Source organism: Belonocnema kinseyi, chromosome 5, assembly GCF_010883055.1.
Source record: "Belonocnema kinseyi isolate 2016_QV_RU_SX_M_011 chromosome 5, B_treatae_v1, whole genome shotgun sequence".
Classification (NCBI taxonomy): Eukaryota; Metazoa; Arthropoda; class Insecta; order Hymenoptera; family Cynipidae; genus Belonocnema; species Belonocnema kinseyi.
In genome coordinates this window covers 85,917,826-85,929,832 of record NC_046661.1, presented here as the reverse complement: position 1 = coordinate 85,929,832, position 12,007 = coordinate 85,917,826, and the positions used below count along the sequence as shown (strand labels likewise).

The 12,007-nt window shown below is 30.0% G+C and overlaps 1 protein-coding gene across 1 annotated transcript in view; it reads right to left on the bottom strand.

Moving 5' to 3' along the window:
• Nucleotides 1-12,007, bottom strand: part of LOC117172503 (protein broad-minded-like) — a 38,252-nt gene that overhangs the window by 24,503 nt on the left and 1,742 nt on the right. The window contains exons 2-3 of the mRNA XM_033360510.1: nucleotides 7,718-8,610; nucleotides 3,684-4,021 (exon numbers count right to left, since the gene is read on the bottom strand). Coding sequence (XP_033216401.1) covers nucleotides 3,684-4,021; nucleotides 7,718-8,610 — 1,231 coding nt within the window. The remainder of the gene's footprint in view (nucleotides 1-3,683; nucleotides 4,022-7,717; nucleotides 8,611-12,007) is intronic.

The following is a 12,007-nucleotide window of genomic DNA, read 5'->3' as shown; positions in this document are numbered from 1 at the left end:
TTCCATCGCTCTTCTACGTCCCATCCCTTCATTCTCCTCATTTCTCCTAAGTACCTTCTCCTCATTTTCCTAAATCGCCTTCCTTACTTTCTCATACACCTTACTGCTTATAATTCCCCTCCCGTTACCCTTACTTCCTATAATTTCCCTCCTCTTATCTCCCATCACTTCTACTTTCCATCTCCTTCTTTCTCCTAATTTCTCTACCATCACTTCCTCTACCTTTCTTCACTTGATTTCCCCTACTTCTTTTCCCATAATATCTCCTCACTTCTCACATTTCTCTTTTCATACTTTCCCCTCACTCCCCCCTCAAAATTTCCTCTACTTATCCTACTTCCCATCCTCTTACTTCCACTACTAGGCCTCACCTTGTTAATTGTCATTTTCTCATAGATCCCCTTCCATTACTTCCCCCACTTATCCTGCTACCTCTTTCCTAATTTAGTCTAACCTCGTCCACTACCGCCTTCTTTTTCCTATTTTTTATCTCCTAATTATCGCAACTCCTACTCATTCACCCCTGACTTAGACCGTTGCTTTCCTTCCCTCCCCGAAATTCTTCCTTATCTACTTCCCCCTCTTCTAACTCCCCCAACTAACACTTCCCTTCCTCTACTTTCTTTCCCCAGCCATAATTTTCCCGCCCTACTCATCCCTACGCACCCACACTAGCCTACTGGCCCTCCCTTCACTTTCCTCACTACCCTCATACCTCCAATAATTTGCCCTACTTCCCCTCCCTAATTTGCACTGACTTCCTCTTCTTACCCTCCTCTCATTTTTCCTACTTGTCCTCACATCATTTCCCCTTGCTGGTTCTAGTTCACCTTTCATGATTTTCCCTAGTTCTCTACTAGTTCCTCTACGTTAATTTCCCATCACTTCTCTATTTCTATTCTCATCCCTTATTTCCATGACTTTTCTCTCCACATTTTTCCCACCTTCCTTTACCCTCATTCCTCTAATCCCCCTACCCTTATTTAATCTAATCCCCTCCAGTAATTAATCCTACTTTTCCTTCTTTCCTCCCGTCCCCCCGCTACACCTTTCCTCATTTCCCCTATTAAACGTTCTTTTTTTCCCGTTAGTTTCCCTGCTCCCTTTCTGTCATTTCCACTTACTCATTCTACTTCCCTTTTCTCATAGAACCTCACTTTTCTACTTCCCCTTCTCGTATTGTCTTCATCCCCATCCCCTAATTTCACTTATCCCTTCCCATTATTAACCCTACTTTACTCCCCAGAATTAGCTTAATTTCCTGCCCTCGTTCCCTCACTACTCTTCCCCTCATTTACCCCATTACCTCTTTCCTCATTACCCTTAACTACCCTTGCTCCTCATCCTCTAATTTCCTCTCACTTTCTCTACTTACCCTCCCCTCATTTTTCATTCTTTCCTACCCATCATTTCACCTAGTTCTTACACTTCCTTTCATATCTCCCCTACTCTTTTATTCTCCTCATTTCTCCTAATTTCCCTATACTTTCTCTACTTTCATTTCCTAACACTTCCTCACTCCTCTTATCATCCCTAACAACCTTATTAATCCGAAACTTTCCCAACATCATGCCCCAATATTGACAACCCATATTTTCCATACTTCAACTCTCCTCATTTTTTCTACTTGTCCTATCCTTATTCCCTTAATCACCCTCCCCTCATTTCATCAAATATTCTCTCAAATTTAACCATATTTTCCCTCCCCTAATTCTCCCACTATATCTTCCCTGATTTCCCCTATTAACCCTTCCCGTTACATCTTCTACCCCACTTCTCTCATTCCCCCCTACTTTCCCTACATTCCCTTCAGCTATTTTCTATTACTGCTTCTCCTTGCAAAGAAATTACGACGGGCGGACATCCGACTGAAACTATACGTATTTCTGCCCGGGACTACGAGACCCTAATAAATAGTCAAAGTAGGTCGGCGAGCCTGAAAAACTGTTTATGTAGCCTATTAAGACGTTAATTAAGACACACAGACCCCCTTCTCCTACTTTCCCCTCTCCATCCCTTCTTTCTTCCCCTGCCGTCACCCATTGCTTACCTCTCTTCCAGAAATTCTTCCTTATCTACTTCACCATCTTCTTAATTTCTAAACTAATACTTCCCTTCCTCTACATTTCTTGTTCAGTCATAACGTATCTCTCTCCTATTCACCCGGTTACCGTATTAGGCCTCCCTTCACTTCCCTCACTACCCTCTGTCACTTCCATAATTTTCTCTAATTCTCCTCCCTTATTTTCATCTCGCTTTCTCTACATCCCCTAGCCCTCTACCCCTACTTCTCCCATAATTTCCCCTATATCTTCTACTTCCTTTTATTTCTTCTCCGCTCATTTCTCTTCATTTCCTTACACTTTTTCTACCTTCATTTCCCATCCTATTCTACTCTTTAATCATCCCTATGCCCTTACCCCTCCTAACTTCCCCAGCATTTATCTTCCAATACTTCACACCCCTTATTTTCCATACTTTCACTAGCCTCATTTTTCCTACTTTCTCTACTCTCATTTCCCTAATCCCCCTCTCCTCATTACATCTAACCCCCTCCAGTAATTAATCCTACTTTGCCTTCCCTCATTCCCCCACTACACCTTCCCTCATTTCCCCTGTTATACTTTCCTTATTTCCCGTTACTTTCCCTACTCTCCTCTGATTTCTCCTTACCTTTTCTACTTTCCCTTCACTTATTCTCTTCATCTCCATCCCTTCATTTCACTTATCCCTTCCCGTTATTTACTGTTACCTACTGTTGCTTGCAGCTTTAACCTTAATTTCTCTATCCTTGTTCCCCCACTACACCACCCCTCATTTACCCTATTACATCTTCCCTCATTAACCATCACTTCTCTTACTCCTCCCATCATTTCCCCTAGTTCTGCTACTTCCTACTTCCTTTCATGTCTCTACCACTAATTTCTTCTTTCTCATTTTTCCTCATTTTTCTATACTTCCTCTACCTTCATTTTCCATCACTTCCCCCACTCTTCTATTATCCCTAACTTCCTTATCGCCCTTAACTTTCCCACCCCTTATCTCTCAATACTTCCCATCCCTTACTTCCAATTCTTCCACTCTCCTCCTTTCCCCTACTTTCTCTGTCCTTATTCCCTTATCCCTTCTTCCATAATTCACCCTACTATCCTCCATAATTTCCCCATTAAACTTTTCCTTATTTCCCCTATTACCACTTCCCTCATTTCTCGTTACTTTTCCTACTCCCCTTCTCTCATTTCCTCTCACTTATTCCACTCCCCGTCTCTCATTTTCTCTCACTTGTTCCACTCCCCTTCTCTCATTTCCTCTCACTTATTTTACTCCTTTTCTCTCATATCCCTCACTTATTCTACTTAGCTTCCCTTATTCCCTTCATCCCCGCTCCTTCATTTTTCCTAATCCCTTCCCATTATTAACCCTACTTTCCCTTCTACCATTAACCCTAATTTCGCTCTTCTCGTTCCCTCAGTAAACCTCTCCTCGTTATGCCGTTTACCCCTTCCCTCGTTACCCACTACTTTCCATTCTCATCGGTCTCTAGTTTCTTCTCACTTCCTATACTTGTCCTCCCCTCATTTTACCTCATTTTCCCTCCTGGACAGACGGACACACGACCTAAATCATTCAGTTTTCTGTCTGGAACTACAAAACCCTTAAAAATTAAGATTTGAATATCTTACAATTAGTGTTTAGAGAAAACAAAGCCAGAACATGAAGAAATGTCCCCACATCTTGATCATCCCACGGATCGTGAAATCTTTGGGGATCCTCCAAGATTTTGCAGAGTTCTGTTATCAGAGTCGAAAGAACATGAGGAGCCAAATCAGAAAGAATTTCCACACCAAGAGAAAAATTTCCACAGCTGGATATAAAGGAAACGAGGTCACAGGAACTCCAGGAAGCACGAAGAGGTCCTATCGAGCCTCTTATTAATTCTTCAAAAATAAGAGGTTCACGAGAAAGAATTTGCAAGCCCAGAGGCATCGAAACGATCTTCAATAACATGTCCTTTGCTGCACTAAAAAATTAAACAATTAAAATCATTTATGGGTTTCACCAATGAGACATTATTTAACAAGATTTTCAAACAAATACAAATTTGTACTCATATTTCTATAAACTTTCAAAAACTACTGCACAATTTTTAAAAGTTGCCTTCCAATCTTTGAAATCCTTTTTCAACCATTTTGCAAATCTTTTCAAATGTTTCAAGATCTTTAAACATTCCTTTAAAACAAATTTTTTGAAAAAATTAACAATTTTAAGGATTTCAAGAACATTTTTTTAACCTTTTGAAAATATTTTTATTTCTTCAAAAATTATGCCAGTATCTTACTTTTTTTTTGAAATCTTAAATAATCCTGAAGAAGCTTCGAAATATTATTTTAAAATCTTCAAAAATATAAATTAAAAAAAAGTAATTAAAATCTTCTCAAATTTAAAATTATTTTTGACATTTTTTTTATAACTCTAAATATTTTTTTTAATGATTCCATTTTTTAATCATGCAGATTTGAAGAAATTTCTTTAAAATCTTTCAGAATTCTTTAGAAAATTTTGGAAATCTTTGTAATATTCTCTTTAAATTAATTTTTCAACATAAATAATTTTAAATTTTCCAAGGAATATTACATTTTTTTAAATTTTTAACCTTTCAAAATCCTTAAAAAGCTTCTAAATATTTTGCTAATCATATTCAATGATGATTCAACGTTGTCCTAAAAAAATGTGAATCCTGTAAAACTGAAAAATTTGCAATTTTGAAAATCTTTTTCAATTTTCTCTTAAAAATAATTTTTAGAAGTGTTCATTTTGCTCTTTTTGACTATTTAGAATGACAAAAATTACATTTGAAAATAGTGGTATTTTCTTCAGTTTAAACCGAACTAATTTTATGAAAAATACGTTGGAAAAAATAGTAAATAAGTACCGATTAACTAAATACAAAAGAAACGTAATTTTTCTTGGAATTAAAAAAATGTAAATTGATACAAAATTATTTGTTCTGAAACATGATTTTATATTATTATTTGTTGTTGGAAAACAAATGTTTGGTTGAAAATTAATTTTTTTAACTGAAAATTTAATTCCTTTATTTGTAGTTTTTATTTGGTTAAAAATTAATCTTTGTCAAAAAGATGATCTTTCTTGTTGAAAATGTATCTTTTTTATTAAAAATTGTTTTGTTTTTTTAAAGTGAATATTAGTTTTTTTAGCTAAAAATTTAACTGCTACGATTTTGTCGAAAATCTATATTTTTTGCAGAACTTGAATCTTTTCGGTTAAAAATTGAACAATTGCGTTAAAAATTTATTTTATTTGGTTGAAAATAATTTTTTACGGAAATTTTAACTAATTAAGATAAAAAATTATCTCATTTAATTGAAAATTCAACTAATTTGTTGAAAATTCGCTTTTTTGGATAGAAAAGTAATCTTATTTTTGGTTAAAACTTCGTTTCTCTGTTTGAAAATTCTTTTTTTTTATTAAAATTTATTTTTCTAGCTGACAATTAAATCAATTGAAATTTTATGTATTATGGTGAAAATTGACCTTTCTGATGGAAAATTTATATTTTGGAGTAAAAATTCCTCTTTTTGGTAGAATGTTAATCACTACGATGACTAAATCATCCTTTTGCTTAAAAATTTATATATTTGGTGGAAAAATAATTTTTTCTTTAATTGAAAATTTATCTATTCTATTGTTTGGACAATTTTTTAAAATTGAAATTTATTTTCCTTAGTTAAAAATGTTTTTGCTCGGTTAAAAATTGTAATATTAGGTTAAAAATTGCTTAAATTGAAATATTTGGTTCAAATTCATGTATTTCGCTATAAAATAATATTTTTTGGTAGACAGTTAATTTTCTTGATTGAAAATTGATCGCTTTTGTTGAAAAATCATTTCTTTGGTTGAAAATTAGCTTTTTTTATTATTGAAAATTTATATGTTTCAAATGAAAATGCCTCTTTTTGTAGACACTTTCATTATTGATATTATTATTAAATGTTGAAATCTCATCTTTCTTGTCAAAACTTAATTTTTTTGATGAAATTTCTTTTTTTTTTTTTTTGAAAATTTATTTTTCAAACTGTAAATTTAATTATTCTATTTTGGGTTGAAAATGTATCTTTTTTAAATAAAAATGCATGTATTTTGTCGAAAATTTGCCTGTTGTGGTAGAATATTAACATTCATAGTGAATAACTCATCTTTCTGGCTTAAAATTAATTTCTTTGACTGAAAATTTAACTTTTAGGTTAAAAATATCCTAAATTCAAATATTTGGTTGAAAACTCATTTATTTCATGAAAATTAATCTTTTTGGGTGAAAAGTTAATATTCTTGGTTAAAAATTTATCGCTTGCGTTGAAAATTAATTTCTATGGTTCAAAATTGTTTTTTTTATGATTGAAAATAAATTTTTCAAATGAAAATTTAACTATTCTATTCTTACAATGTAAGAAATTTAAATTAGATTAAAATCCAAATTAAAAATCTTATTTAACGTCCAATAATCAAATTGTTCATTCGTTGTGGTCCAAATTTGGTCGTTGGATTCTTGTTTTTAACAGGAGTTTCCATTATTCTATTCTTTTTAAAAATTTTATGTATTTTATTTAAATTTAATCTTTATTATTGAAAACTCATCTGTTTAGATGAAAGTAAACTATTTTGTCTTTTTCGGCTGAAATTGTATTTTTAGAACAGAAAATTAATTTATTTTATTTTTGCTCGAAAACTTATTTTCTTTTGTTAATTTAATAAATTGAAAATAAGTTTTTTTGTGGTAAATTTATTTTTTCATCTAAAAACTTAACAACTGCATTTTTTGTCGAAAATTTATCTTTTGAAAAGAATTTTAATCTTCTTGGTTAAAAATTTATCTATTTGGTTAAAAATTGAACTTTTTCGTTAAAAATGTATTTTATTTGGTTGAAAATAATTTTTTATTGATAACTTGACTATTCTAAGTTGAAAATGTATTTCTTTTGTTGAAAAATTCATCTTTACGGTTAAAACTTTATTTCTTTGGCTGAAAATTCTTCTTTTTTCTGTCAAAAGTTATTTTTCTAACTGGAAATTGATGTATTTTGTTGAAAAATTGTCTCTTTTAGTAGAAAATTGATCCTTTGTGTTGAAAATTCCTGTATTTAGTTGAAAATTTGCTTTTTACCGTAGAATATTAATATTCATGATGACTAATTCATCTTTTTGGTTGAAAATTTAACTATTAGATTAACCCTCTCAGCCTAGATTTCAATATCTTTGGTTCTAATGAACGTATCGGGATTTTTTTTTAATTATAGCTAAAAGTATCACAAAAACGAATACTGTAAACTGAATAAATTGAACTCAAAATATCCCTATAAATATTTTCACAAGACTGAAACAACTGTACAGCGATCCGAAAATATTATCCGGGTATAATAGACCCAGTATAGACTGAGAGGGTTAAAAATTCCTTAAATTCAAATATTTGTTTGAAAATTCATGAGTATTTCACAAAAATTAAATCTTTCTTCATATAATGTGAATCTTCTTGGTTAAAAATAATTTTTCTAATAAAAATATATTTTTTTAAATTAAAAATTAAACTAATCCATTCTTTGCCGAAAATTGATTTTGTTTTTCAGAAAATTAATCTTCTTGGTTAAAAATGCAACCCTAAACCTCAGTCCTGATGAAAACTTCACAACGAAGATACTACCTGTTAAGAAATTGTGTCTTGTTTTCATTTTCCACCGCATATTTGTCCAACTTGCCGTAAAAATAGGAAACTGCCGGAAAAAATTTCGTATCCATCGTCTCCTGGGTGATTTCATAAACTTCATAAATCCTCAGGAGTCTTCCAATGTATCTCAGAAGCTCAGCAACAATTTCCACATTCATAACCGATAAGGGTCGCCTCATCAAATCCGACGTGTGTTCCAAAACAGCAACAGCAGGATAATGATTCACTTCTTTAGAATCAGCAGATCCTACCCGATTTTCCGATCCCATAAAATTTTTCCCATCAGCCGTATCCAACATGTGCATCGCCACATCCAAGGTGTGATGATAAATCCTTTTTTCTCGAGAACTCATCAGAGGATTGAAAGCGATGTGATAAAATCTCGCGTCGTAGAGAATTGAAGGTTTATCAAGAATGTAGCGAAGGGCCTTTCTCGAAACCTCATAAATCACATTTTTTCTGAATGTTTCTGAAGAAGCGAGGTTGTTGAGAGAGGTCAACAAGGATATTAAAAAATCGGTCACCTGGAAAGGATTTTCCATCTGGTTTTCTGAGAGTAAGGCACGACCTGATGAATAGCTCGAAATTTGAGTCAGAAGAGTCAGGGAATGAAGATAGGTCATTGTTTCGACTGTTTCCCCGGATATGAAAACTTCACCGGGGTCATCGGAAACTGAAAGTGAAACCGCTGATGGGGGATCTGCCAATCCTTTGATTGATATTTGGATGATGGTTTGAAGAAGGGGAGGAAATTTTGATAAGGCGTTGCAAAAATATTTTCTTGTCACGAGACTGTGGACCCATTTTCCACTCCAGGAAGCTTCTGGCTCGAGAATTGAAAGGATGTTCAACGGGGTTAGGGCTTTCACCTGAAACAAAATTGATAACTCGAAAAGACTTTTAAAAGGCGTGAGATTGCAGGAGATTCAATCCTTCTTTATAATTATTTATTTTTTTGCAAATTAATTTTTTTAACTGAAAAAATAACGATTGTATTTTCCTTTTAAAAAAATCTATCCGCTCTGTGGGCATATTCTTATCGCGCGCTTCGCGCTCGATCTTTGTGCATAGACTTTTTAAAACTAAAGGTGAAAGCATCGACAACAGTAATTTGGTGATTGTGAATTCTCTTTTGTTAAAACTCCTTCGGCTTTAACGAACACATTCTCATCACGAGTGTATCCCTTTATTTTATCACTCGAGTTTATCTCTGGAATTTTATATCATTCTCATAAATGTATATTATTATAATTAATAACTTACATTAGCATTGAAACAGACGTAGTTTCATTGTCCCGTTTGAAAAAAAATGCAAATTCTTTTTTAAAAATTTTGTTGTTAAACATTTTGTTGCAACTTTGGTCGCTTTTCGATAAACTGAATTTGCTCAGATTTAACTATTTTGTTGAAAATTTCTTCTTTTTGTATCCTTTTTAGTTGAAAATTCAACTACTTGATTTAAAGTTAAATAACTTTATTCAAAATTCATTCATTTGGTTGAGAATTGATCATTTAAATAAAAAACTCATCTATTTAGTTGAAAATTTAACTATTTTTTGTGTAAAAAATTTTAGTTGGCAATTTAACTAATTGGTTTAAAGTTGAAACGCTTTCTTTTTTGCTTTGCTTTTTTTTTATTGAAAATTATCTTTCCCAGTGGGCACAAAATTTGTCGACGTCTTTACGACATCTTTACGACAATTTTACGACATCCTATGTCCATGTCGTTTCGGTATCTTTGCGATATCGTAAACCACTGGGTTTTTATAAAAAATTTAACTATTCCAGTTTCTGTATAAAATTGATCCTTTTTAGTTGCAAAATACGTCTTTTTCATTGGAAAAATCATCTATTCGTTTTTGGTCGAAAATCATCTTTTTTATTTGAAAATTAAACTACTTGATTTCAAGTTGAACTACATTTTTTAAAATTAATTTTTTTGGTTGATGATTCATCATTTTAGTAGAAAATTCGTCTCTTTAGTTGAAAGTTTAACTATTTTGTTGAAGATTCCTTCTTTAGTAAGTTAAACATAATTCTTTTTAGTTGAAAATTTATCTTATTAATTCTTTTGGTTGAAGATTAATCATTTTAGACAAAATTTTATCTCTTTTGTTGAAAGTTTAACTGTTTTGTTGAAAATTCCTTCTTTCTTAAGTTAAAAATCATTCTTTTCAGGTGAAAATTTATCTTTTTCAGTTGAAAATTCAACTGCTTGTCTTAAAGTTGAACTAGTTTTTAAAAAATTATAATTTTTGTTTAAAGATCTCACTATTTTTCTGAAAATTATTTTGTTATTGGTCGCCAATGAATATTTTTAACTGGATATAGAATTATTCTGTTTTTGATCAACAAATTTTTTTAGTTAAACATTAATTTTTGGTTTGAAAATTCATAATTTTAATTGAAAATTCTTCTTCTCAGTTAAAAATGTAACCATTTTGTTGAAAATTTCTTCTTTCGTCTGTTGGAAATGAACCTTGTTGGTGAAAAAATATCTTTTTTAGTTAAAAATTTAACTACTTGATTTATTCATCTATTTATTTTAAAATTTAATCTTTTTTTCAATTCCTTCCTTCTTTGGTTGGAAATTAATCTTTTTGGTTGAAAATTTGCCTTTTTTAGTTGAAAATTAAACTATCCGCTTTAAAGTTGAACCACTTTCTTACAAATTAATTTTTTTGTTTGAAAATTATATTTGTAAATTAAAATTTTAACTATTCCTGTCTGATAAATGATCTTTTTTATTAATATTTTTTCCTTAATAATAAAATTAGGATTTTTCTAGTCATACATTTAACCAATTGGCTTAAAGTTGAACCACTTTCTTAAAAATTAATTTTTTTGTTTGAAAATTATATGACTAAATTAAAAATTGAACTATTCCAACCTGATTCCAGTTTCTGTAAAAAATTAATCATTTTTGATTGCGAAATTTGTCTTTCTGTTTTAAAAAATACATCTGTTTGATTTAAAGTTCAATTAATTTATTAGAAATTAATTCTTTTGGTCGAAGATGGATAATTTTAGTTGAAAATTAATCTCTTTAGTTGAAAATGTAACTTTTTTTATTAATATTTTTTACATTATTAATGAAATTAAGATTTTTTTCAGTTATAAATTTAACTAATTTAAATCTTTTTAATTGCGAAATTCGTCTTTTTGATTGAAAAATTCATCTATTTGATTTCAATTCATCCCTTTAGTTAAAAATTTAACTTTTTTATTAATATTTTTTCTTTATCAATAAATTTAGAATTTTTTAGTTATAAATTTAACTAATTGGTTTAAAGTTGAACTACTTTCTCCAAAATTAATTCTTTTGGATGAAAATTATATTTCTAAATTAAAAATTTAACTATTCCAGTCTGATAATTGATCTTTTTTGATTGCAAATTTCGTCTTTTTAATTAAAAAAATGCATCTATTTTATTTAAAGTTGAATTACTTTCTTAAAAATTAATTTTTTTGTTTGAGGATAGATAATTTTATTCGAAAGTTCTTCTCTTTAGTTGAAAATTTAACTTTTTTTCTTAATATTTGTTCTTTATTAATAAATTTAGAATTTTTTAGTTATAAATTTAACTAATTGGTTTAAAGTTGAACCGCTTTCTCCAAAATTAATTCTTTTGGATGAAAATTATATTTCTAAATAAAAAATTTAACTATTCCAGTCTGATAATTGATCTTTTTGAATTGCAAAATTCGTCTTTTTCATTTAAAAAATTCCTCTACTTGATTTAAAGTTGAATTATTTTAGAAAAAATTAATTATTTTTTTGTTGCAGATAGATAATTTTATTCGAAAATTCATCTCTTTAGTTGAGAATTTAACTTTTTTTTATTAATATTTTTTACAATATTAATAAAATTAGGATTTTTTTAGTTATAAATTTAACTAATTGGTTTAATGTTGAACCACTTTCTCTAAAATTAATTCTTTTGGATGAAAATTATATTTCTAAATTAAAAATTTAACTATTCCAGTCTAATAATTGATATTTTTTAATTGCAAAATTCGTCTTTTTAATTTAAAAAATTCATCTATTTTATTTAAAGTTGAATAACTTTATTAAAAATTAATTCTTTTTGATGAAAATTATATTTCTAAATTAAAAATTTAACTACTCCATTCTGATAATTGATCTCTTTTAATTAAAAAAAGTCATCTATTTTATTTAAAGTTGAATTACTTTCTTAAAAATTAATTTTTCGTTTGAGGATAGATAATTTTAGTCGAAAATTCACCTCTTTAATTGAAAATTTA